This window comes from Podarcis erhardii (genome assembly GCF_964252035.2).
Source record: "Podarcis erhardii genome assembly, chromosome: 8".
Lineage (NCBI taxonomy): Eukaryota > Metazoa > Chordata > Lepidosauria > Squamata > Lacertidae > Podarcis > Podarcis erhardii.
The window spans coordinates 62,389,922-62,417,488 of record NC_138499.1 but is presented as its reverse complement, the minus strand read 5'-3'; the positions used below and the strand labels follow the sequence as shown (position 1 = coordinate 62,417,488).

The 27,567-nt window shown below is 41.7% G+C and overlaps 1 protein-coding gene across 3 annotated transcripts in view; it reads right to left on the bottom strand.

Annotated features, from left to right (window-relative positions):
- Positions 1-27,549, bottom strand: part of GMPR (guanosine monophosphate reductase) — a 34,697-nt gene extending 7,148 nt beyond the window's left edge. The window contains exons 1-6 of one of the 3 annotated variants that reach the window (XM_081873453.1): positions 27,530-27,549; positions 14,761-14,880; positions 14,217-14,300; positions 11,826-11,999; positions 10,723-10,804; positions 8,475-8,581 (exon numbers count right to left, since the gene is read on the bottom strand). In XM_081873453.1, the coding sequence (XP_081729579.1) occupies positions 8,475-8,581; positions 10,723-10,804; positions 11,826-11,999; positions 14,217-14,300; positions 14,761-14,871 (558 nt within the window). In that variant the 5' untranslated portion in view covers positions 14,872-14,880; positions 27,530-27,549. Of the gene's footprint in view, positions 1-8,474; positions 8,582-10,722; positions 10,805-11,825; positions 12,000-14,216; positions 14,301-14,760; positions 14,881-19,199; positions 19,284-19,879; positions 20,841-27,529 lie in introns of those variants that run through there. The other 2 variants (XM_081873451.1, XM_081873452.1) reach the window with 2 other exon arrangements.
- Between the last annotated feature and the right edge of the window lie 18 nt (positions 27,550-27,567).

The window sequence follows — 27,567 nt, the reverse complement described above, 5'->3', positions numbered from 1 at the left end:
AATGGACAAAGACGTTCTAAACTACGTATCACAGTTTAAGATCATCCTGCTCCAAGAAACCTGGATGCAAAATCCTTTAGAACTACACAATTATTTTGCTTTCCATTCCTGTGCCTCAATCGGCCCAAAAGGAGGAAGACCGGCGGGAGGTCTGAGCACCTTCGTATCGACAGACCTAGGAACCTCCCCTACTCAATTGAAAATCGATAAAAAATGGATTCTGGCTGTTAAAATATTCTCTACCCACTTTAAGATCATATGCATCAATGTTTATATTCACCCACTTATGAAACAAACTGATCTTAAAAACATTTGGAACGAACTGGAAGACTGCATTCTCCTTGTCTCAAATAAGTTTCCCTCTGCCTCCTTAATTATTGGTGGGGACTTTAATGCAAGGTTAGGCCATTCAGACAAACAGCTAATCAACGAAAGTGGAATGGGTCCCCTAAATGCTAATGATGAACATTGGCCCCTATTTAGGCGTTATTCACTTGACCCAATTACCAATTTTGCTGGTACATGTCTTTTTCTAATGGCACTTAGATTAAACCTTGTTATTTTTGACAAAAAGTTAGGATTCCAGGTGGAAAAATCGAAGCTGGAAACGGAATTGTTAGAGCCTAAGACTAAGGTACTTTCAAGAATGTATAACTTGCTGTTAAAATGGAACACACAAGATGAAACGGTAAAATCGGCTATGATAAAGTGGGCACAGGACATTGGGTATAATATCATGTTTGAGGACTGGGAAAGGTTGTGGACCACTGGGCTGAACTTCACTGCATGTAATGCTTTGAAAGAAAATGTTATGAAAATGATATATAGATGGTACATGACCCCAGTCAAACTTGCAAAAATATACCATTTGTCCGATAACAAATGTTGGAAATGTAAACTAAGCGAAGGAACGTTCTTTCACCTCTGGTGGACCTGCCCTAGAGTGAAGGCTTTCTGGGAGATGATATACAATGAGCTGAAAAAGGTATTTAAGTATACCTTCCCTAAGAAACCAGAGGCCTTCCTCCTGGGTATTGTCGGCCAGAGGGTGTTAAAGAAGGACCGAACATTTTTTATGTATGCAACAACGGCAGCAAGGATACTTGTCGCCAAGCACTGGAAAACCCAAGATTTACCCACACTGGAAGAATGGCAGATGCAAGTGATAGACTATATGGAACTGGCCGAGATGACCGGCAGAATCCGAGACCTGGGAGAGGAGACGGTTGAAGAAGACTGGAAGAAATTCAAGATTTATCTACAAAAATATTGCAAATTGTATGAATGTTAAGAAGGATGCTAGATCATAAATAATTTGGCACCACTAAGCTAGATGGAGTTATGAAGATAAGTGAGTTTTAAGAAAAGATACATATTTTTTTTTTAATAATTACTAGGTTACATTTAAATTCTTAGGATTTGAACAAAGGATATCTAAAATTAGAGAAACAACATGGGAAAACTAGATAATAAGAATGGAAACAAGGTGATAAATTGCTGGCAAAATTCTATTGTGAGGAACGCAGGAGCGGGAGACGTGAGGGAGTCCAAAGAAGTTAAGAAATTATGTTAAGATACATGTTATATTGTTCTCTTTTTTGTGTATTGTATTCAAAAATTGTTAATAAATATTTATAAAAAAAATAAAATAAACCTTGTTATTTTAAACGGCCTCTCCTCGGGAGACTGCCCTGGCCAATTTACTTATTGGTCAGGCTTAAGGCATTCTGTTATTGACTACATTCTTGTCTCCCAAGAACTCTTTGATGAACATATTGAATTTACTGTAGATATAAGAACCGAAAGTGACCACCTACCCCTAAATCTTATAAGGACTGAATTCTGGGAACCCTCTAGATGTGGGCTCGCCCCACAGACACCTGATCCTAATGTTTTACAACAAATAGGCAGATCCAGAATTAAATGGTCCCCTTATGTTAATAACAACTTTAGCATTTGGACACAATCAGTGGAAGGTCAACTCCTCTGGGCTGACCTGACCTCCAACGATATTGAAGAGACCTCCCCAATTGACCATTATAATACATTAATCCGAAACCTCCAACCGTTATTGTCAAGACTCAGGAGATCTAGCCACAATGAGTTCCCTACCAACAAAAAATGGTTTGACCGCGAATGCATCCAGGCAAAACTTATACTCAGGGAATGCTTTAAGGTCTTCCAGCAAAATCCTAACCCCATTACTAAATTAGAGTTACAACTTAAAAAAAAGAACTACAAAGAGTTACTAAAAACCAAAAAAAGAACTGCAGACTCTCTCATCTGGCAGGCCCTCATAAAAGCATCAATAGAAAAAGACAATACCAAATTCTGGAAAATTATCTCCAGTCAAACCAAAGCTCCTAACGAGGGCACAATAATCCCTGCAAACTCATGGGAAGAGCACTATAAAGTGCTGTTTAGGGAACATCGACCTCCTGCGCTGCTTAACATCTCTTTAGATAATGATACACCATGGCCCCCAACATCTGAAACTGAAATCACTTCGTTAATTCTACAAATGAAATCTGGCAAAGCCCCAGGAAGTGATTTCATTGTTGCTGAACTTCTGAAAGCGCAAATAAACTGGTGGTCCCCGGTTCTTGCAAATCTATTTTCATATATAGATAAGACAACTGAAATCCCTAAAGATTGGGGACTGGCTATAATTGTTCCTATATTTAAAAAGGGCAACCCCTCTGATCCATCTAATTATAGACCAATTAGTCTTCTGAATGTGATCTGCAAACTTTATACAAAACACCTATGCCTAAAACTGTGTGAATGGCTAGACCATAATGATTTGCTAGAAATTGAACAAGCAGGATTTACATCTGGACGTTCCACCATTGATCACTGCTTAGTGTTAGATTATTTTGTTTATAAGTATGTGAAACATTGGAAAAAGTCACTGTATGCGGCCTTTGTGGACCTAAAGGCAGCATTTGATTCTGTATCCAGGGGTAGGCTCTGGGCCAAACTGGCTAATATGGGTATTAACAGAAGGTTACTGTTAATGGGTATTAACAGAAGGTTGTGTATCTGAAGAAGTGTGCATGCACACGAAAGCTCATACCTAGAACTAACTCAGTTGGTCTTTAAGGTGCTACTGGAAGGAATTTTTTTATTTTACTTCTGATGATTAAGCTTCATGAGAACAATACCCTCCAGATAAGACTCGCACAGGACGGCAGACTCTCTAGAGAAATCCCAGTCCATAGAGGAGTTAGACAAGGTTGTCTATTAGCCCCATTTTTATTTAACATCTATGTTAACTCCCTGGTCATATGTTGCCGTGAAATTGAAACCCATCCCCCCGTGTTCTCTAACGGCAGAAAAGTACCAGTTTTAATGTATGCGGATGACGCTGTTCTTCTCTCTCAAACCAAAGTGGGTCTAAAACGTGCCTTAGGAAAGTTTAGTGACCAATGTAACACTGAGCTGTTAACAATTAACTTTGCCAAAACCAAAATTGTACATTTTAACCGCTCCTTCAGGAAAGATAATTGGAGCGTAAAGGGAAACGCCATTGAACAGACTAAGATCTTCTAATACTTAGGCATTACTTTCTCTTATAATGCCAAATGGTCAACACACCTGACCACATCAGCTATATCAGCAGGAAGAAGTGCAAATGCCACCCTTAGATTATTCAGAAGAAAAGGAGCTGGCTTCCTCCCGATGGTCCTTAAAGTTTTCCAAGCAAAATCTTTAGCCCAACTCCTGTATGGCTCTCAAATTAGCCTTTCTGCCAACCTTAAGACTCTTGAAACAGTACAATCAAAATTCTTAAGATCATTATTTGCTACCCCAAAGTGTACACCTAATGCAGTCTTAAGGCAAGAGGCAGGACTGCCCAGAGTGGAATTAAAAGTCTGGGAGCAAGCAATATCCCTCTGGCTGAAAATCAATTACAATCCTAAGGGACTGTTACCTTACCTCCTGGCTGCAGTTCCCTATCCTCCTTGGCTTATGCAAATAACTAACAAGATCAAACAAATTGGCCTAAACCCTGAAAATCTTTTTAATGGAACTCTGAACAAGGCAAAAGTAATTATCACTCAGAGACTTTACGATGTTGAATTACAACAAGAAGACGCCCTACTCCCGGAGACGTATAGATGTTTAAAAGCTTGGCCTAATTTTGCAGCTGCCCCTTATTTAACTAACATCACTAACGAAGCTTATAGATGGGCTTTCTCCAGAGCCCGCTTTGAGACAATGCCCTCAGCAGTACTGTACGGCAAATTTACGCGGGCACCAATGCATGTGCGTCTCTGCCCCTGTATGTCTAATAAGGTAGAATCTGTCACTCACATCCTTCTATTTTGCGAATTTTATAGTGAAGAACGAGTTCAACTTATTTTGCCGCTTTTATCAAAATTTATACCCCTACAACATTATTTGGAATCCTCCCCCGAAATTCTACGAAAATACCTTCTGGAAGATTCCTCAAGCTCAATATCATATGAGGTGGCCAAATTTTGCACTCTAGCAATCAGGAAGCGTAAATCTCTTTTGTTGAATGGCACACTGCGAAGTTCCCTTGTGTAATTTTTTTTTTTTATGTTGTTGATTTCCTTCTGTTTGACCTTGTGGTGTTCTGTGTCGCTGGCTTTTGCCGTAATAAAACTTTGAAACTTTGCATATTTGTTAAAGAAACTACATGGGAGGGAGGAGGCACAATTTTACTGTCCCATTGCAGGTTGATTTTATTCAGTTTATTCAACATTCATAGAACTAGAGCCTTCATGAAATTCTCATTTCTTCAACTATGGGGAGGAAAAATGCAGGAATATATACTCAGTCCGGAGACGTGATGGCAGGGGGCACTGCTCTTAACGTAGTTTATCATCTAACCAATATCTGACAGTGATCTGAATACTAATGCAGAGACATACAAGAAGCAGATAAGCGTTCTACCAAATCCTCTAAATACTCCTCATTTTTTCTATCCTTTAAAAAGTGGTGACCAGACTAGACCACTAAATGGGACCCATCAACAGAACGCAGAGTCAATTCCAACTTCTGAGCCAGAAGTTAAACTCTTTGGATCTCTTGGTTCTATAATATTCCCCAGCCCTGAAGCTAGCTTTGCTACTTTTGGATACTGTGGAACCTCCACAAAATGGTTATCAAATTGGTTTCAGCTGGAAGGGCAGGTTGTTTGAATGTACCCTATTCCAAAGCAATGCTGGCTGGGACTCCTGTCTGGCATGATAAATACTGGCTCTTGCCACAAGAGGGCACTTCAAAATATATTCAGTCTCCCAAACTGACACAGTTAAGTCGCCTCATGTTGATTTTAGTAGGCCTCAAAGACATGTAGGAATTGGCTCTCACATTTTCTAAACTAACGCCAGATTAGCCATTACTCCAACATCCTTGCAGCAGTTCCTCACTCCCTAATAATATATAGTAAAGCAAAATGTGTAATACGACACCATTACACCTCAGGTTTCCTTTTCCTTGTAAAGTGGACAAGTGTCAGAAACATATATGAAAGCTAGGAGCTAAGTGGCACCTTAAACCTAGGTTATGGGCACAACAATGGAATGTCTAGACACGATTTTTTATAACAAGAATACAAAGATGAAAATAAATTAACTTGCAGCTAAAATACTATGTTCATTTTTCACATGATCTAGTCCTTCCCCTGCCCACCCCGCTAATATTCTTAAGAGGGTCTCTTCTCCAGTCTTCAGAGAGTAGCTGGGAGTGGGAAGGCAGAAAAAGGTCCTCCTTTCCTTCCACTCTGCAGTTTTAATCTGAAATCTTAGGCTCAGTACTGTGCCCAGAGCTCAGAAAATGCTCACCCTCATGAAATTCCCCATTGCAAAATGCGCCTAGGACAATGGGAGTTTCGAACACTGAAAGTGGAGCAGAGATGGTGAATACTGGCATACAATGACATGAACATATTTTGCTCTAAGACACGTTACTAGAAGATGCAGGGACCCTGAGGTTGCCTCTTTTCCACAGCAGGTCACACGTCTCCAGCAATTTGTCCTTTCAGCCTAAGTAGCTGGAGCTCACTACAAAGTATGACGGCTGACTCCTTGGTTCTTTGCTGAGCTGCCATAGGAGGAAAACAAATAGGAACTAACCGGGTAGCTTTTCCATCATCACTCTGGCTTTTTGCTACAGGTTTGGACCAAATAACAGATCATCACAGAAGAACATTTTCAGAGGGTAGCTGGCTTAGTCTGCTGCAGCACAAAGAGCCCTATGGCATATGAAATATTTCAAGAACTAAAGCCTACTTCATTCAGAAATATATACTGTTATAGATTTGGGGGATCCTCCTAAATGCTAGAAATTAATAAATGGTAGAATTTTGATTATCTGGAGTATTGAGGGGAAGATTGGAGGTCAGTGGGAAAGTACAGGCTAAGATTCCTTCCCAAGCCAGGGCCTCACATGAGATAGAGGCGTTAACATGACAAAATGGGTTGATAGCCCATCTGAGAGCCTGAGCCTGGGAAGAGATGTTGCCAACTTGCCACAGTGGTGGGGTGTGGGTTCAAAGTGACAGGAGAGTTTTGAGCATGGTGTGCTGGGAAGAAGAGAGGGAGAAGAAAAACTGGGATCTATCTTGTAAAGGCTGGCTGGGAGAGATGCCTTGGACTCCAGGGCTGCACCACTGAGGGGACAAGACCCTCTTGAAATGACCATGCTGTAAGAACTGGACTCCCTCCACGCAGGCCAAAGATGTAACTAAGTGAATAAACCATATTTCTTAAAGCTACAACAGTCTCCGCCATGTCTCTATTCTCCAAAACAACACACCCTGGGTGAGTGCCTGGAACCCCCGGGAATCTTGCAGAGAGTGGGGGTGGAACATTACTTTTGTAACAATGCATATAGATACACATGCACACATAGAAAATATGAAGTGGGAGTTGAATGGCAATGAGATGCAAAAATTACAGTCAGTAACAGAAGAAAATATCTCTCATATGTCAAGAAGCTGCCTTATGCTAGGCCAGATTATCTGCCCAACTAGCTCAGTATTCTCAACTGTTGACTAGCCAAAGCTGTCTAGTCTCTTAGTTTCCCATGACCTGATTCTTTTAACTAGAAATGCCAGGGATTGAATCTGCATGCATTCTACCAGTGGGCTGTTAGGAGATCTGAATGCCCCAAGCAGTCATCAGAGTCCAACCACTTACAACAAAAGCAACTATAGAATTAACAATTCTTCTTTTGAGACAATCTTTACAATTCTGAGAGATACGTAAAAGATTTGGCTCCTCATCTGGCATTTTAAAAGGGTATGAAGTCCCTTATATTATTTATCTGCAAAGATATGAACTGACATGGAAAACTAGCTCAAGTGAGGAAATAGGAACTTGTTAAAAATAATATTTTTTGTTGTCAAGCAAATAGTGTCCTAAAAACCAGCAGGGCTTATGAAATAGGAGATTCAGGTGTGTCTGCTTCAAAGGGGCAGAAAATTAAGAGGAGACAGTTGTGGTTTAGTCTTATTTCAATCACAGACATATTAACAGGTACAAATAACTTTAGGAAGAAACTGAACACCACCAGAGCTTCATCTAGTGCAAACACCAGATAACCGAGGGGAAAAGGCCTTTGAGAGACCTAGGTATAAATTGCTGTTCTTCCTCAAGACATAGTGCTGGGAAACTTATTTAAAACATGTAACGTGCTGTGTTTGTTAAATAGCACTCTTTCCGTAAGAAATTCCAGGGGCGGAATGAAGCAGCCACCTCAGGTGAAAGAAGGTGGAGCTTCTGCAGGTGCCCCAGCCGCTCTGCTGGAGAAGTGGCACTGGTATTGGTGCCAATTTCAGTGAGATCTCGCCCAAATCTCATGAGATCTCAGAGGGGATCCGAGCCAATACCATTTCATCAGCAGGGTGGCACAGCAGCGGAGCAGGTGGTGCAGCAGTGGTGCTGGCAGAGGCAGGTAGCGCAGAGGCGGGGTGAGCGGCAGCTTGGAGTGGCAAGGCACATTCCATTTCACCTCCAGTGGCAAAACGGGGTGTGCTGCCCCTGTGGGTGGCTTGACAACTTAGAACATAGGTGCTCCCTAGAAAATAAAGATGTTTCACTTCCTTGTGAAACTGGAACTCATCAAAACCTTGAACGTCAACTTCATGCACCTCAACCTCATATCACTAGTTTTTGACTAAGGCTCTTTTTCCTTACCAAGCTGCCACACATCCCTCTTGGAAAGTATAAATGAGATATGCACTTTCACAGAGTATTTTGCTACCCAAGGAGTCAGTTCACAAAACGGGGGTGAACTACTGGACACAAAGGCATGACTCAAAGGTTCATTTCTGAGCAGTTGGAAGTTAGGAACCAGAGTTTCTAATTCATGCCTTTGAAACACCCCTGAGCTCAAGAGGTCAGAGATGATTGTGGAAAGGGTTTCCTTAACATCATCTTATTGGGATTTCATTCTATAACCCTGCCTTATTTATGGCATCTCCTGCAGATCATACTTACGGATATTATATGCCCCTTCAGTCCATGAGCAGAATCTGCACATTCAATCACTGCGCTCAGCTGCGGATAACCCACACCAGTTTTTATCCGAGTGGTGCACACAGATCCTAGACATTAAAAACAAACAGATGGACAGATGAAACCAAAGCTATGGTATCTTATAGATTAGGGCAGGTGAAACCACCAGTTTGGGAGCACCCTGTGGGAGCAGCTCTGCCATTATGACAGCCCACACAGCTGCAAGGTTCTTTCCTTTTCAACTGGCACACCAAATTTTTACTTGCAGGAGAAGCACCTGACTCCGCAGAAGGTGCCTAATAGAATTCAAAATGCCCTTGAAACCTTTCTCCAGTTTTATGAGGAACCACCGATTACCACTCTTTATGTACAGTTTGCCAACCAGCTGCTAATCCCCCTGACCGTGGCATCATCTAGCCTACATTTAAACAGGTTACCAACCCAAATATAACGGGAAACCCTGCCAAATGCTTTGCATTCTCCCCAACGTCTCGGCCGTGTTTAAGAAATGAACAGCATATCCCCTTCCCTCTTCTGTACAAAATCCCTCTGCAAGCTTTTACTACAGTTAAGCATTGCATCAGCAATTAATGCTAACCAGAGTTCCCTCTTAATCAGCATCTGAAACCAGTGATAGCTAATCCTGCAAGTGCCATTAGAATGCACGATTTTTGTAAAAGCTGGCAATGGAAGGGTGGGAAAATTGATATGAGGTGGGGAGAAGCAAAGATGAAGCCTCCTGATCTATGGTTAATCAGTTGGAAGTGTTAAGCCTACATCAGCTCAAACTATGCTTGGCTTACATTGATGCTGGTCTTATTTCTGGGGTTAAGGAGGTAAGGTTTCTAAAGACTTTTACAGGCAGGAAAACGGGCACTGTGGTCACTCTAGCTCACCACAGGCTAAAGTGAAATATGAGCCTACTAATTTCTGCCTAAAAATGATCGGACAGCAGGAAAGAGGCTTCCCCTCCAAGTCATGTGGATGAAAAGGTTGGGGTAGATGAGCCACCGTTTCCAAAAAATGGCTAACTGGTACAGCTTAAGCCAGTGGTTTTCAACCAGTGTGCCATGGCACCCTGGTGTGCCTTGAAGGATGGTCAGGAGTGTCATGGGCAGCACTGGCCTGTGTCCCTCTTTCCTTCCCTCCCTCCTCTGATGCACTCTCATGTCTTGGCCTCCCAAAGGTTTGCACGGCTCTTTGTTGCAGCAGCCCTGGCTACAAGCTCCGCAGGTGAATGGTGCCTCTGGGGCTGGCCAGGGGGTGCTGGTTGCCAGGAGCTGAGGCAGCCTCAGAGCATGCAAGCAAGCAGGCGAGGGAGCCCAGCCAGTCCACCAGACCTTGCTGCTGGCAATAGTCAGACAAGTCATAGGCCCCTGTGAAGCAGTGTGAGGAGGCACCTCTTTTGGGGGCGGGGAGGGGGGAGCTCAGAGACCAGGGGCGGCGGCAGCAACTGCCCAGAGGACTCCCAAGGAAAGAGGAGGCTGAGAGAGCACTCCACAAAGGAGTGTGTTTGAAAAAGGGCGAGAGGCTGCCAGCTCTTTAGGCAAGAGGTGATATAACTGAGCTCCTGAGCCCAGAATGTAGTTGGCCAAGGGAGGCATGGAATCAAAAAGGTTGAAAACCTCTGGTTGAAGGTGTTTTTAATTTTGAAAGATGGGCAATTTATTTCATGGCATTGAAACACTATAGCACAGCATGATCACTGGGCACATGAGAATAAATAAATCACTGGTGGTGATTTATTTATTCTCATTCATTCATTCCTATAGCAGTTTTAGTGTTTAAAGTACATGGCAATCCTTGTTTTATTCATCCTATAGTGACCCAGCAAAACAGGATACTACTGGTCCCATTTTACATATGGAGATCTAAGGCTCAGAAGATGCGATCTGCCAAGCGCTATTTGGCAAATCACTGACTTCTGGCAGGAGACAATCAAGGCAATTTAGAAGGGGGAACACAATCTCCTCAACCCAAACTCTTTGTAGCATCATCATTTTTGCTCTGAACCCCATATCCAAATGGAAAAAGGAGCACCCGGTTATGGAATGTAAAGTTAGACTATACCAACATCATGGTGAGTCATGGCTACCCAGGTCCACAGGATTATTATAGGAAATAAATAAATCCTCAGAGAATAAATATACCCAACATGAATGCAGAAACAAGCGTCCCAGGCACATAAATATAAAACTGCACTCTCACTGTGCACTGCCAATCAGCTTACCTGGTCCAATTCCAACTTTGATAATGTCTGCTCCGGATAGAATAAGTTCTTCCACCATCTCTCCAGTCACCACATTACCTGCCTGAAACACAGGCAAGAACATCAATCCAAAGTTGAAAGAAACACTGAACAAATGCTTGGGTTAACAGGATTGTTATTAGTGTTATTCAATAATTCCATATACAGTTTTGTTTATATGAAGAAATTGAGTTTATTTCCCAAACAACTACACTAATTTAAAGTGTGTGGGGGGGTGATTACTGTATTAGGATATTTGTGCCAACTTATAACCTGGATCAACCAAAGACATTTTGCTCCTTGAGGACAACGGGGAAGGGGGACACCTATAACAGTTTTAGGAGGCACATGGGGAGAAGGGAAAGGGAGAACGCAGAAATCCTTGTGCTGATGGAACATTTACCTTAGCGCTATGCTGCAATTCCACTCTAGGCAACCTTCAACACGTCATTATCCATAACTATGCATAAACCTTGTAGTTTAACATAGCATTCCCCCATCGCCAAATCCTCTTGCCAAGAAGCAGCTTTCAAAAATCCCTTGAGTTTAATAATGCTCTGCAGTTCAACAGGGGGCGTGGGCTGAAAAAGAACATGGCTGAACAGCCTAGGAAGCTAGATCCTTGGTCCATCAAGCCTAGTACTGTCTGCACCGACTGGCAGCAGCTCTCCAAGGTTCTGGATATTGAACCTGGGAGCTTCCTCATGCAGATCATCTGCTCTAACACTCCAGCTACAGCCCCTTTTCTCCAAGTCACATTGCTGGATCATAGCTACTGCGCTCTAATCTTGGGAACCCATTTGGGAATGGGAATGACAGCAATAGTGATATTTAATAGAAGGATGCATAAAGAATTCAATTCTGTGGAAATAGTGGGACTGCAGTAGTTGCATGGCCTGAAACTGGATTGGCCAGGTGACAAGCTACACCTGCTGAAATTCCTTCTTCTATATAACTATTACAGATGCAGGAACCCTGTCCTCTTCTTCACCAGGCCATCCTCCATGAAACACGCTTATTTGAATCAAGAAAACATCTCACCGAATTAAACCCATCCATCTCTCCACTTTCCTCATCACACCTACCATGATTGTGTGCTTGGGGAATCTGATGCGGACAGCTTTCACGAACTCCACAAAGTATTCTGAATAACCATTGGCCACATCCAGGCAAATGTACTTGATAAGGGGAATGGCCTCTATGATTCTGGTCATCTTCTCAAAGTCGGACATGCCACTGCCTGAGCTCACAGCTACATGCTGGAAAGAGAGGGAGGGAGTGATCAGCAGCAGCTTTTATTGAAACGAGGTCAAGAGCATTTTCTGTGCATCTATTTGAGAGAGGAAGCCAACTGGGACCATAAAATATTAGTGTATACCTCCAGGCTGGGGGAAGAGATTTGGCCAAATCTGAAGATCAAGTGCAATGTAAGAGAAGTTGGAATTTGTTTCTGGAGCTTGGAACTGTGGTCTGAGAATTAATCAAAATCTTCCATTCCTAGTTATGCAGTCTGCTAATCTATGCATGATATTCATTCCTCTGGAGCACGTAACACTTTGTCCTCCTTTCTTTGCCATTTAAAATTTTTCTATCTGTAAAAACTCCTGTTTGTGTTCAGTGATGTTGGCAAAGAAAAAATATTGGTAGCTTCTGTCCCATATCCAAACTCTTTCTTAGTTCATCTCCCACTCCCCTGGTCCTTTACAACATTGTCTTGAATACTGTACACTGTTTTCTATTTTAGTTTTCTTTTCAAGCTGTTTTTAATATTCCCTCTGCAGCAAACAAGCCTATTTTCTAGCCACTTCTGTCATTCCAAAACAAGCCAGGATTTAGCTCATAAGTTAGCCATAGCTTCACATTATGTGCGAACTACAGTTAACAGCATACCCAGAAGCCAGGATATTAAGCCACAGTTTAAAGCCACAGTTTGGGTTTCATAGCAACCCAAAAGGCAGCCAAAGGCCAGCTACGGAACCACTGGCAGCAGTGTTAAGTGGTGCTCTGCCATGATGGAGGGAGGCCACCAGTAGGATGGCATTCACACCACTGGAGGTCTCCCTAGCAGAAGACTTCAGAAGGAGTCCTGCCACAAATATTCATTTGTCAGCACTGGGGAAAACTGGGCAATTCAAGGGTGTGCTGGGATATGATGGTGAAGCTATGTATCAACAGGATTTAAGCCCTCTTATTTCCTCAACACACCATCACGCAAAACTGAACTTGGAATTGAATTTCCTACTCACTGGAAGAGGGCATTTAAAAAACAACTTGAAGTAAAACAAGAGTGGAACCAGTCACGGTAAACAATACTGAGCTAGATAGAACAACAGCCTGTCTCAGTATAAGGCAGCTTCACTAGGCTAGTGCCATCAAATAAAATGAAATAAATATCTAGCCTGCTTGGATTATTTTCCTCACTCTCTAACTTACTCTATGCTAATCTGACATAAACTTGAAAACTTCATTATCACCTCATTCACTTCAGTGATGCTGGTGCCCTGGCAAATGGTATCTTCACTCCTGCTCTGAATTTAAAATTTAAAATTTGGCTTTGTAATTCGGAATTTATGTGATGTGATTTGATTTGATTTGATTGGTCAGTTAATAAAAATTATTTTTTTAAAAAAGAAATGTCCCAGAACATCCCATTCTCCACCCCACCCCACCCCAGTATCACAAGTATTACCAAAGTTTTCAGGGAATCTTTCTTTCTCACTGTTACCTGTCTTCTATCTTATTGTCTGGGCCCTAATTCTCAAAGTGCATGCTGTTTCAGAAAGAATTTCATAATCTATCATAATGACATTTGGGCTGATTAAAATTGCTGCATCAAATATATGTTTGCCAGTCTTGGTTTGAATTTACAGAATTATGTTCCCTGGCTCCAGTCTAATTTTGTTGAAATGCAACCATACCTATTTCATCCATTTCAAATTTCACTGCCAACATTCTATTAAAAATCTCATTAACTGTTCCCTCTTGCTGTAATGTTATTCAAAGAAAGATGCTCATTCATGGGCGCAGGCAAGGGGGGCATGGGGGCAGTTGTCCCCCCATCAAGTAAAACAATATAAGCACTTAACTAACTGACCAAGCATGTTGGTCCTGCCCCCCTAACAAAAGTCCTGCCCCCTCCTCAACACAAATCCTGGCTACGCTCATCCATTCGTTCTTAGTTTACTGGAGAAAGTTTTGTTAACACACTTTCCCCCTAACTTCTATGAACGTTTGCTACAGCTAAGCTTTCTTTGTAATGGTTCTATTATATACATTTTATTCCCCATAGGAATGCTGAATAAACCACTTAGCACAATTATTTTAAGAACGACGTTGCTCCCCTTACAAAACCATTTCTTGCAACCAATACATGTTGTTTTCTTCTTTTTCCATTTTGTATGTGTGCAGTTTTTCCCCAAACTCCCAAGTTTAGAAAGCAGTAAATGCACTTAATAATTAATAGTGTGAAAATATACCTCTAGGCATTCTGGGTGATTGCTTGCAAACAGCTCCCACTGTTCCAGAGAGTAATGCTTGTGAATTGCAGTGAACATTGCATACTAGAAAAAAAGAAACCAGGTATTACCCTACAATCTCAGGCAGCAACGCACACAAAAAGACTACATGGCTACAAAGCAAGAATATGTTATGGGATCTTATTTTTTTTAATTTAAATTAGTTTTTATTAAAGATTTTATTGTGTAACAAAACAAGCAAATAAAGAAAAGTACATATAGTGTCTCCACTTTCAATTTGTAGTCTTTTTCACAATTTGTTTACATTCAGTATGAGACACTGTTGTCATATTCATGGTTTAACAGGTATTTAGAAGTACTTAACTTTGCTCCTACTTTCTCTGTTTGCAACACAGGCAAGTCAAAAGAAAACTGGAATCTAAAATTATTTTGCTTCAAATATGTTTTTTGTTTGTTTGTTTTGGAAACAATGGACCAGCTCAGGTAACACACTTCAGGGTTTTATTTTTCTTTCCGTTTTGCAGGAGAATTAAAAAGCACTTACTTTAGTCATAACCTGTGCCATTTCAAAAGTGCCTACGGTGTCCATATTTGCTACTATAATGGGGATCCCAGTGTAGGTTTGCTTAGAATTACGGAATGTGAAAGTACGCATAAGATCCACCTGTAAAGAAATAAATGCATATTTTAATCAGTCTTTTGTACCAGAAAAGAAATACAGCTTTTATACACTATTCAGTGGGGGGGGGTTCACTAAATGTAGAATTGAGGCCTAAGATTGTAAACATAAAAGGAAGGAAATGCAAACTTGTATTTCTAAGCAAGCCAATCCCAGATTTAATGCTTATCCAATTAGGAACATGTTGTATTGTATTGTTTTTATTTTTTGTAGTGTTTAAATTGTTAATAAATATTATTTTTTTTTTAAAAAGGAACATGTCCTCAAGATGTTCAAATCAAGTTCCTTTTTTCTAGTTTTCTACTACATCCCATTAAAGCTGTTGGCTGGTCTAAAGTAAGTTAAGGACCTGAAATTCTCAAAGTCACCTAGAGCTGAGCTGGAAATGCCCGCTTTGAAGAGTTCTTGCCAAATATTCTTCACCATTTTTTAAAAAATTGAGACTTGGCACTCCAAGCCCAATGTCATTACGGAGCACGAAAAGTAGCAACAACAACAAACCTTTAGGAAAAAAGGAAAAAAAGCCGTGCTACTGCCACCACTAATGGTAAGCTCCATCCCCAATACAGTAATTGTTGCAATATTTCTTCTCACTCTATACAAATTTGGTGAATTTCCCTGCCCACAAATGGGCTGAACGAAGGCCTTTAATGCACAGCTCTACCATCAACACACAGACACCAAACGGGTCTTAGCAAATGCTATCAAAGGGTTCGCATCTCCCCTCTGTTTGCTGTATGGGAGTGCTTTGGGATCAAAGACTTCTTCTGGATGCTTAAACTGGCCAAGAATGCATTTTATCAGCCTTGGCCTTTTCAATAGCTTACCCCTATTCGTGAAAGAGAATGGTTTGACCCTCATACTGCATGTCCTAGTAACCTTCCATCCAAACTGCAATACAGAGAGCCACACTTCAAGCCTGTTCACAAGTTATGACTGGTCCACAATACAACAGCCATGTGCGATTACAGGGGTTAGATGCAGGAAATACTAATTTTATGTGAGCTACATTGGTTGCCAGTTTACTAGCATAAAGTGCATAAGGGGTTTACTAGCAGGATAAACTCAATTTTTACTTTTATCCCACTTTATACTCTACCCACCAGGTGACTTGAGAGAGTATCTTTTCCATATGTACTTAATAAAATCCAGCTCAGTTTAATCATCAGTTAGCCTGGTGGTCCACAGATTATAGAAGCAGCTGCCTGTTCCATACAAGACATTGCCTCTTTTCAACAACCTTTATAGGTTTGTCTTTTTAAATAGGCTTTTGCTGTTTAATATGCCCAATGGTTTTGTTTGTTGCTCTGCCTCAGTTTTGGGATGGTTTTATTGTTATCGCTTCTCGGTCTATTAGCCAAGATGAGGTGAAAACACTATTATATTTTCTGTTAACTGCTGTTCTCTACCTTGAAAAGCAGTGTATTGATAAGCAGACTATGCAACTCCCAAATAAATAATTAATAGGTAATTGTATAATGCTGGACCTCATTCATTACAAGCAGGACCTGTATCCAATGTCTCCCCAACCTCCCTGATTTTTTGTTGGCAGCAACCTAGGCTCATCCTTACAAGTCAGGAATTAAAAGAAAACAGAAGTCACAGAGGGGGACATAATGTCTGCCTCCCTCTTAACTCATGAGTAAAGCGATACCTAGAATTAATCCAATAGCCAACCAAATATAAATGGATGAGTTGAAAAGGTTTAAAATATTTGTTACCCACATATATATATACAAGTTCTTTGGTCCCTGCTTTGCAGCATTCTCCCCTTTTAATATCCTCAACTCAACATCTAAGACTACAACTCCCATCATCGCTGGCTAACAGGACCAGTGGTCAGGGATGATAGGAATTGCAGTCCCAAAACATCCGGAGGGCCGAGTTTGGGGGTGCCTGATCTAAGAGCAGGATCACACCTGCCTTCCCCACTCTTATCCCATACATCTGAGAGCTAGCTTGTGGTCCATGAAGAATCTCCTATGAATTATACAAATAATCAATAGCTAGTGTTCCTTTTCCTGAGAGAGAAACAGCATATTCAGAGTTACTCTAATTACCCATAACTTCTGTGGCTAAATTCCCACATTTTCTCTACCTTCTACTGTTGTGAAATTGTTGGCTCCTCTTTATCACATACACAGCCCAACAAGACAATGACAAAAATCCACCAACAGCATACAAATCAATGGCTAACCTGATCCAAAACATGCACCCACCCCACCCCACTCACACATGAAAACAAAGATCACCACAGCCAATCACAAACAAACAACCACACCCTAGGCCAACCCCAACCTCCCTCACCACCAAAGGAACACAAGTGAATAGCAGAGAACCTGCACAAGCGACGCTGACACAAAACCCCAAATATATTAAGTATAACAGAAACATCGCCACCTGACCCCACCCCCACTCACCCCCCCCACCTCGTTCCCCCTCTTCTTCCTAATGTCTCAACAAATGAAACTGATCTGTAAAAAATGTTACGGGGAGGGGGGAGGAAGAGAGAGAGAGACACTGCACATACTTTTGTAAACCAAGAAAATCTTTAATAAAAATACATTTTTTAAAAAAGAAAGCAACTTGCATGTTACCATAAGCAGTAGGGTCAAATTAGGCAGCCAGATATCCCTTAATTTAGAATATTCTCCTTTGTTTCAGAACGGAATGTGGCAAGCAAAACAAAAGTCAATCCTAAACAAACATGCCACCCAATTCTATACACAATTACAACCCATAAGTTGGTAGCCAACTAAATCATACTGAGTAGACCCATTAAAATCAATGGACTTGTAGGTCATGACTAACCTACACCAATTATTTCAAAGGATATGCTCTAAGTAAGTCAGCACAATCCTAACCATGTTTACTCTGAAGAAAATCCTAAATGAAATGAGGCCTAAATTAATAGGGGTTGGATTGAAGCCTTATTCTAAAGTAAATACGTACAGACTGAATTCTTACTTGGATGCAATAACCGCTCTACCCATTACACCAAAACAAACAAGCATGTGGCTTTATTTTGCAGGAAAATGCTGTTGGCTCGTTTACTTGTATGATATACACAGCTGGAAACATTACATAGAACACTTTGGGTGTAGATGCAAAACACCTGATGGCATGTATATCTTAAAGCACCCTAAACTTTCTTCTATTGAAATCTATGTTAATGATGGCTACAAAAAGTTGGTTTTAAATTAAAGCTATTTTTCTCATTTAAAAAACAACAACTGGGTACTTTTATTTAGTCCTTACAGTACCCCATAGAATAGGCAATACAAAAGTGCCACTTATCTTTGGAATGTTGTTCCAAGTTGATAGGTAGATCATACCATGTAGGTCATGTAGGCCTACTGGGTCAACAGATATGTAACTCCACATTCCAGAGGGATTTCCTACAACACTATTCTGGTTACAGAGATATAATGCCTGTAGTGTTTTGGGTTTTTTTTGAAAATGCCTTTACCAGTAGCAATGGTTGCTGGTCAGAGAACAGATGTCTCTACACAGCCTGCAGTCACAAAGCATTCATTCCAATATGACGGTGTGAATTATCCAACCACAAACTAGATTGCAGGGATTTTAATAACACAAGAAAGAAGATTGCTGCTTTTATTGACAGCTGACCAAACAGAAAACCTGAGTATGCATGTGCATTAAGAAACCTGTTGGATCAGACCAAATGCGCATCATCAAAGCCTAGCATCCTGCTACCCAAACTGGGCAACTGGGCAAGGCAGGCGCACAACAGCCTTCTCTAGATGTTGCACCTCCGGAACTGGCATTCAGCAGCACACTCCTTCTGTGAGCATGGAAGTTCCATTTAGCCACCATGGCAAGATCTATGTTGCAGACCTATTCTTCATGGATGTAGCTATTCCTCCCCTCCCTCCACCCACACAGTCTTATTTAATATGGGATCTTAAATATCAATTTATATTTAAAAGTTAATTAACTAAACAGTGGCGTAGCGTGGGGGGTGCAGGGGGGGCCGGCCGCACCGGGCGCAACATCTGGGGGTTAGGGTTAGGGGGCGCAAATCCACGGGTTAGGGGACGCAAATCCACGGGTTAGGGGGCGCAAATTACTTGCCTTACTTGACTTGGGTGCTGACAACCCACGCTACGCCACTGTAACTAAATCTGATGCTTTGCAACCACATACATACATACACAGCTACAGCTAAAAGTTAATGCTAATGTCAAAAAATAAAAATGGAAGCTTTTTTTATTTGGAAGCTCTCAATTTACAAAAACACGAAAGTATTTGCCTTCCCCTCCGTTGTGTATGTGTGTCCTGACCTGCCTTGTCCTCACAGAACAGCTTCTCCCTGATATTACTTTCCCTGGAAACTGCAGGCTTGCGATGCACGGCTTGTAATTTGAGTCACCGCCCCCCCTCCCGTCCACCCATTAGCCAGCAAATGATGTGTCACGCCGGCAGTTTCTCCGCGCCTCTCTGCAAAACAATTCCGAGCACAGTTCTACCCAACTCTAGGTCACCTTCTTCCACCCACTGTATTTTCTTGCAAAGTAACAGCAGCAGCAGGAACAACAACAATAATAACAATAATAATTAAAAACGTGTTTTAGACAGATGCCCCTATCAGGACAGCACAGGCAGTTCTTAGGGAGAAGCGAGGAGCTCACGTTTCACGTTTGCAAGGGCTCTTGCAAGGAGGCAAAAGCTGCAAAGGAGAAAGGGGAAGGGGGGGGGAGTGCTGCCTGCTGTGTGATTTTATCTTAGTACGCAAGAGTCCACCTAACCTCACCCGTGAGGTAACATATGGGGGGGGGGATGTGGGTTGCTTTATTCGGGGCCGCAGCGGGAAAGACAAGAGGCGGGAGAGAAGCAGACAGACAGCGCTCATTAACCCGTTAAGTTGGGAAATGCAAAAACCAAGAGAAAAAGAGGTTATCTACCGGAGTTAGATGCGAAGTATTAAGGGGAAAAAAGCATGCTCGTTTGGAAAGGCCCCCACCTCTGCTCTGCTTTTGAGGCTGCTTCGCTTAGGTCTAACCAATACATCTTTAAAGTCCAGTTTGAGATCGGCATCTACTCGGGGCATCTCGCCGGTTCAGCTCGGGTGCAGGAGAGGCGCTCCTCGCCTCAGGCTCGCGGGCTGCAGTTGCTTTGGCTCCTCTTACCTCCCGCGGCGGCGGCGGCTCTCGCTCTCTCTCTTTTTGTTTGTTTTGCTTTGGTTAGGTTTGCTTTGGGTTTTTTGCCGGTCAGCCCGAGTCTGGGGCGGGCAGGACAGAAGCAACCGAAGCTTGTTTTCTTTGCAGGGCGAGTATTTATAGGGAGAGCCGAAGGCGCGCGAGACGGTGCCGGATCCCCATCGCTTCTTTATTAGGAACGGGCTGCTTTTGGAATGTGCACAGGCGGCGCGGGGCAGGTCAGGTGGCCTCGCCGCCCGGCTCCTTTCCCCGCTCGGCTCGCCGGCTGCTCCGTGGCTCTGTGGGTGCCTGCGCGCTGCTACAGCAATGCAGCTCCAGGGGAGGCGAGCCGGGGACGCTGCAGCACTTCCAGGCGCCGGCAGCTGCAGCTTGCAGCAGCACCATTAACGTGATCGATAAGGCCGCGGCCGGGGGAGAAGGGGCCTTTCAGGCGAGGGAATCAGGCACCGGGGCAGAAGCGGAGTGGGCGAACGCAGCTCCAAATCGGGGGAGGAGGAGAATTAAGGGCAAGCCAAGGGCAGAGGAAACAGCGCGCGGCCATGTGACCCTCCCCAAATCTTCTGCGTTTATGCACTTGTGCTTCGTCCTCCCTTTCTCTTTTTCCCACCCTCAGCCTGCTCCAGTTTCTTGTGTGTTAGCTCCTTGGGGGGGATCCCTCACCCTAATTCCAGCTTTCTTCATTTGCTGCTCTGCCAGTCAGTTATGAAACAGCTTTTCTCTCCCCCCCCCCTCATTAAAGAAATAGACCACAGTTGCAGGCAAAACCACGGCCATACTAGTTTCCCCCACCCCAGTATTATCAATTGAGCACGTGAGGAACGTTACACTGACTTAAGACACTGACTCTGTCGGGGGACTTCCGGTTTAGCGCGACTCTGAACCAGGCGGGGATCCCTTCGTTGCGGAGGATCCCGAACTCTCCGGGGGAAAATAGGGGTGTCGCAGGGCGCAGCGAACCCCTGAAAAGTATCTGCAGGACGATACAGATACAGAGGTTCCCGCGGTGCCGAAACGCAGAATCCCCGGCCGTCAGGTAACTCCGTTTCGGAGCGAAGAGTACGGCGGGGGGGGAAGCGGGCAGAGGGAAGCCATAACTGCCTCTGGGGAGCGAAGCCCCGAGCCTGGAGGAGGAGCGCTAGATTCTCAGAAAAAAGGACAATTTCGAATCAAAGAAGGAGGTTTTTAGGATTGGTTAAGCTGAAATTCGAATTGGAGAAAGAAAAGCATAAGAGAGCTCAACTTTCACTCGAAATCGCATTAGACGCAGAGCGCTAAGCAAAGCGGAGAAAAACGTGTGTGTCGCTAGCGGACAGAATTCTCTCTCCCCGAAAACTTTCCAAAGTGCCAGATATTAAGTAACAGATTAGGAAGGAAGGCAAGGGGAGAGCAAAAAGATACTATATAATTTTTTGACGGACTTAGTCCATGTTTCTCCAGCCTGTAACAGGATAGAGGGAAAAGAAGGAGATAGTGCGATCTTTGGAAAGCACTGCGTGAGAGAAGATACGAGAAATTAGAGACGCCATTACCTTCCTCACTGTCAGCACGTACTAGGAGAAGGAGGAGGAGACAAGAGGAGGAGTGCAGGGCAGTGGTTAACCACTCAGCAGAGACGTGGACAAAATAAAAGATACTAGCGGTTCCTTCCCATTTTTCCCTCTGCGAGGAAGACACTTATGAGAACACCGCGGAGTTCTGGGGAGATCTAGAGAAAGTACTTTGCCCCTTCTTTTTTTTTTTCTTTCCTTCTTTCTCCCCTTTCGCGGCACCCGCTTCCTCCTTGCCAGAGGGAGTTGTAGCGCCTTTGCGGAAGGAGAGGAGACTGCAACATATTATTGTTTCAACTGTTCTACCTACCCTCCTGATCTACTGGAACTGTGTTGAAAGAGACGGAACAGAGCGCTGCCTAAGGAAAGGGGGTGGACAGAGAAGAGTTTCTGGAATCTCTGAAAAGCAGCCGCAACCGCGGCTAAAAGGAGTTAGCCCAATTGGGGGCAAGAAGATAAAGAATAGACACGGAATATAGCGAAAGGTGGATTAGCCCAATTGAGGGCAAGAAGATAAAGAACAGGCTAAGGATATAGTGAAAAGTGGATTAGCCCAATTGAGGGCAAGAAGACTTGGAAAGAACTAAAAGGGAACAGTGGCACTGAGCTTTGGTGGTGGAGGGTGAACCCTCATATTTAACGGATTAGCCTAATTGGTGGCAAGAAGTAAGAAGATCAAACTGGACTAAAATTTGTAAAGACTGCAACTCAAAGGAGACAGTGGGAACTGAAAATCAGATTTCCCCATCTTACTTTTAAATTGAATTTTTGCGGGGGGAAGGGGGAATTGGTGTAAGGGGAAGTGGAAAGAAGTGGAAAGAAGGAAAAACGGTCTATTGGGTTCAGTTTAAACGGTTAGTGAAATTAGATCCAAAATTTTAAAATGTCATATACACAGAAAAAGGCGGGGGAGGGGGGGACTCCAGCAGAAAGAAAGGGGTCCAAACAAGAGTCTGATTTTAGATCAGAAATATTAAAAATGTTTAGTGAGATCAGACAAAGTGAAAAGAATTTAGAATCAAAAATTGAACAGGTAGATGCAAGAATTGGAAAAATAGATAAGAAAATAGATGAGACAGTAAGAGAACTTAAAGGGCAAATTAAGGAAGTATCCAAAAGAACTCAAGTATTAGAAGAAGGGATGAAAAAGACAAAAATGGAAATAAGAGAATTAAAGCGGGAGGAAGATAAAATTAAGGTGGGACTCCAGGAGACTAACAAAGCTCAAGAAGAAATGTGGGATGCCATCTCTATGAACGAACTTCGACAACGGGAAACAAATTTGAGGTTGAGAGGGATACCAGAAACGCAGAACGAGAATATTAGACAAAAGTTAATAGTAGAACTGGCGCAATGGTTAGAACTTCAGGAAGTCGAAGTAGCAAATACGATAATGAATGCCTTCAGAATGAGGGTCAAAACGACCAAAGCGAAGAAATACCCAGGAGACTGCCTCATAACCTTTAAAGATAGGGATATGAGAAATTTGGTCCTTCAAAAAAACAGAGAAAAAAGGCTAATCATAGATGGCGGCTATATAATCATTTTCAAGGACATCCCAATTAGATTGTTGAAACGGAGAGACCCCTACAAAGCAATAGTCCAAACTCTTAAAAAGAACAATATAGAATTTAAATGGGAGTTCCCCGAGGGGATCTCCTTTTTTTACAAGAGTAAAAGACATAGACTGACCAGCCCGCAAGAAATAAGTAAATTTCAAAGAAAGTATAAAGAATTGACGACGGAAGAAGATGAAGAAGCGAAGGGAGCATCGGGAGGAGAAGAGAGAAAGAGGAAAAACGGCCAGAGAAACGAGGAACAGGAGGAAGAGGAGGTGAGAGAGGAGGGGGAGGAAGAAGAGGAGGAAGGAATCTAAACACACTTAATTAAAACAACATGGCTCTAAAAATATGGAATTGGAATGTGAATGGTTTGAACGATAGGAAAAAACGTAATAAGGTGGAACAACTTTTAAAGAAGAAAAATCTAGATATAATCTGCTTGCAAGAGACTCACGTTGCAAGGAGTCATAGAAAAATTTTGATCAATAAGAGATTAGGCAATGAATTCATATCCTCAGATAAAAAGAAAAAGAGAGGAGTGGTAATGTATGTTAAAAGTAAAATTGAAGCACAACAAATATTCAAAGATGATGAAGGAAGAATGATGGCAATCCAGATAAATTGGCAAGGTGAAAAAATAATGGTGGTCGGGATCTACGCACCAAACGAAAACAAATCCGAATTCTTCAAAAAACTGGAGGACAAGTTATCAGAATTTGCAGACCAAAAGATAGTTCTGATGGGAGACATGAACGGGGTGGTCTCCTTAGAAATGGACAGACTAAGAAATAACAACTCAAAGGAAGGGAAGTTACCCAAGTCTTTTTTTGAGATGGTAAAGAGCTGTAATCTAATAGACATCTGGAGGTTAAGACACCCTCTGAGAAAAGAATTCACATTTTACTCCGACCCAAACGAATCAATGTCCAGAATTGATCAAATTTGGATATCAAATGAGTTGACACTAAGAACATCCCAGGTAGAAATCCAACCAAGAGTCATCTCAGACCACAGCCCTCTGGAATTGGAACTTAAAGGTTTGGAAGAAAGATCGTTCAGGTGGAAATTAAACGATTACTTGTTGGATGATCAAAAGGTAATCCACGAGGCTAGGAAGAAATTGAAAGAATATTTTGAAGATAACTGGGATAAAGGAACGAAGAGGAGTGTTGTCTGGGACGCGGGCAAGGCGGTGATGAGAGGGTATTTTATCCAACAGAACTCGATTAAAAGAAAGAACAGAGAAAGAGAAAAGAAGGAAATACTAAGACAAATTTTGGAAAACGAACAGAAACTGATAAAGAAGCCAAACAATGCTAGAATCAAACAAAGTATTAAGGTGCTGCAAAAGGAGTTTGAAATGATGATAAACAAAGAAGTTGAGTGGAACATCAAAAGACTAAGACAAAGGAACTTTGAATTTGCGAATAAAGCAGGAAAGTGGCTGGCATGGCAGACCAAGGAAAGAAAAGAACGAACCACAATAAACAAAATAGAAGTGGGTGGAGAGGAGATAACTAACCCTAAAGGGATCAGGAAAGGATTTTTGGACTTTTATAATCAACTGTATAGAAAGAAAGAAAAGAACAACATAAGGAAAATAGAAAGATACTTAAAAGAGAAAGAGATAAAGAAGATTTCGATAGAGGCACAAGAAAGGTTGAACACTCCAATAAGATTGGAAGAGATAAAAGAGACAATTAAAAAAATGAAAAATGGGAAAGCTCCGGGACCAGATGGTTTCACAGCAAGGTATTATAAAGAATTGGAGACAACCTTGTCACAACCAATGAAAGAAGTGATGAATATGATTTTGAAGGAGAAAGAAATTCCGGAGACGTGGAGAGAAGCATTCATAACATTTATCCCAAAAGACGATGCAGATTTGACGCAAGTTAAAAATTATAGGCCAATTTCTTTATTGAATACGGATTACAAAATCTTTGCAGGGATATTGGCAGAAAGGCTGAAAAAGGTTTTACAAGGAATTATACATGAAGACCAGGCAGGCTTTCTTCCTGGCAGACAAATGAGAGATAATGTGAGAAATATTATAAATATTATAGAATATTTGTCTGCCAGGAATGAGAAGCAGGCAATGCTAATGTTCGTGGATGCGGAAAAAGCATTTGATAATGTATCATGGGACTTTCTGCTGAAAAATATCGAACAGAGGGATATGGGCAATGATTTTCTCAACGGAATAAAGGCAATATACATGGAACAAAGAGCTAAATTGATAGTAAATAGTGTGATCTCAGAAGAAATAAAAATTTCAAAAGGCACCAGACAAGGCTGTCCATTGTCTCCACTGATATTTATCATGGTCCTGGAGGTGTTATTAGATTCAATAAGGAAAAATGAAGGAATAAAAGGGGTGGCGGTAGGAAAAGACCAACATAAAATAAGAGCCTTTGCGGATGACTTAGTGCTGACGGCTGAAGATCCGTTGGAGTCAGCAAAAGAAATACTGGACGAAATTGAGAAATTTGGAGAGGTGGCGGGGTTCATAATAAATAGGAAGAAAACCAAAATCATGGTCAAAAATATGGAGAAAACAGCACTGGAAGAATTACAGCAACAAATAGGAATTGAAATTGTTAAAAAAGTGAAATATTTAGGAATTTGGCTGACACCCAAAAATATCGACCTCTATCAGAACAACTATACACCGACATGGAATAAAATTAAGAAAGACCTGATAATTTGGAACAGATTAAAACTATCCTTATGGGGCAGAATTTCACTAATTAAGATGCTAGTATTGCCCAAAATGCTATTCTTATTTCAAATGCTACCAATATTAAAAGGAACGTCGATCTTCAAAGAATGGCAGAGGCTGATCACAAGATACGTCTGGCAAGGGAAAAAACCAAGAATTAAATATAAATTATTGACAGATACAAAGGAGAGGGGGGGCTTTTCCCTGCCAGACCTGAAGATATATTATGAGGCATCATGCCTCTGTTGGCTGAAAGAATGGATCAACCTCAAGAATACAAAGCTGTTAGATTTGGAAGGATTCGACAATATAGTCGGATGGCATGCTTATTTATGGAAAGAGAAGAAGAAGGGCTATAAGTCATTTGATAACCATATTGTTCGGAGAGCGTTGTGGGAAGTATGGGATAGATATAAAAACATATTGGAAGTAGGAGTCCCACACTGGCTGTCCCCATTAGAGGTGTTAGCTGTTAAAAAAGTTAACATGAGAGATAATTGGGCGACATATGGAGAATTGGTGATGAAGGAAGGAGGAAAATGGAGGATAAAACCATACGAACAAATAAAAGGTCAGGTTTATGATTGGCTGCACTACCTCCAAATAAATGAAATGTTTAAGAAAGATGTAAAGGAAAAAGGGTACAGAGAAAGAGAATCTAAATTTCAAACAGAAATAGTGAACAACAATTATAAGGTGATTTCAAAAATGTACAAAATCCTGCTAGATTGGCATACGATGGATGAGGGGGTAAAGGATGTGATGATTCAATGGGCCAGAGATTTGGGATACAATATAGAAATAGATGATTGGTATAAAATATGGAACGAAAACATAAAATTTACAGCTTGTGTCTCTCTAAAAGAGAACTCAATGAAGATGGTGTACAGATGGTATCTAACGCCAGTAAGATTAGCCAGAATGTACAAAATCAGTAATAAATGCTGGAGGTGTGGAGAGAAGGAGGGCACATTCATGCATATGTGGTGGGAGTGCAGTAAAATAAGGGAGTTTTGGGGGACAATACATAACGAACTGAAGAAAATACTAAGATATAACTTTGTTAAAAAACCTGAAATTTTCCTATTAGGAATAACAAGAAAGGATATAACAAGGAAAGACTGTAAATTTTTTCAATATGCTATTACGGCGGCAAGGATGTTGGTGGCTCAGAATTGGAAGGGAAAAGAGGTCCCAACCTTGGAAGATTGGAGGGTAAAGCTTATAGATTACGCAGAATTAGACAAATTAACAGGCAAAATAAGATATCAAAAAGATCAGAAATTTTTGGAAGACTGGGGGAAATTTACGGAATATTTGGAAACTGCATGTGAGGAACATACAACGCTAGTGTGTTTCAAAGAAGCTTTGTAAAAGAATGAGGAACGTTACGTGAAGATATATAGAGATAGAACTGTAATACTTAATAGTAATGTTGAAGTTAGGAAATGTGTAGATAGGATGGAAATTACGAAAGATTGTCGGAAGAGTTGAGGGAAGTCCAGATAATGAAAATAAGTGATATGTACTTGGATGTAAATAAGCTTTTCTTTTTGTGTTGTTAAAAACTCAATAAAAATATATGGAAAAAAAAAAAAAGACACTGACTCTGTCACCACTCACCAAGCTTCGTGGGCTGTGAGGGTTATTGAGGCCACATT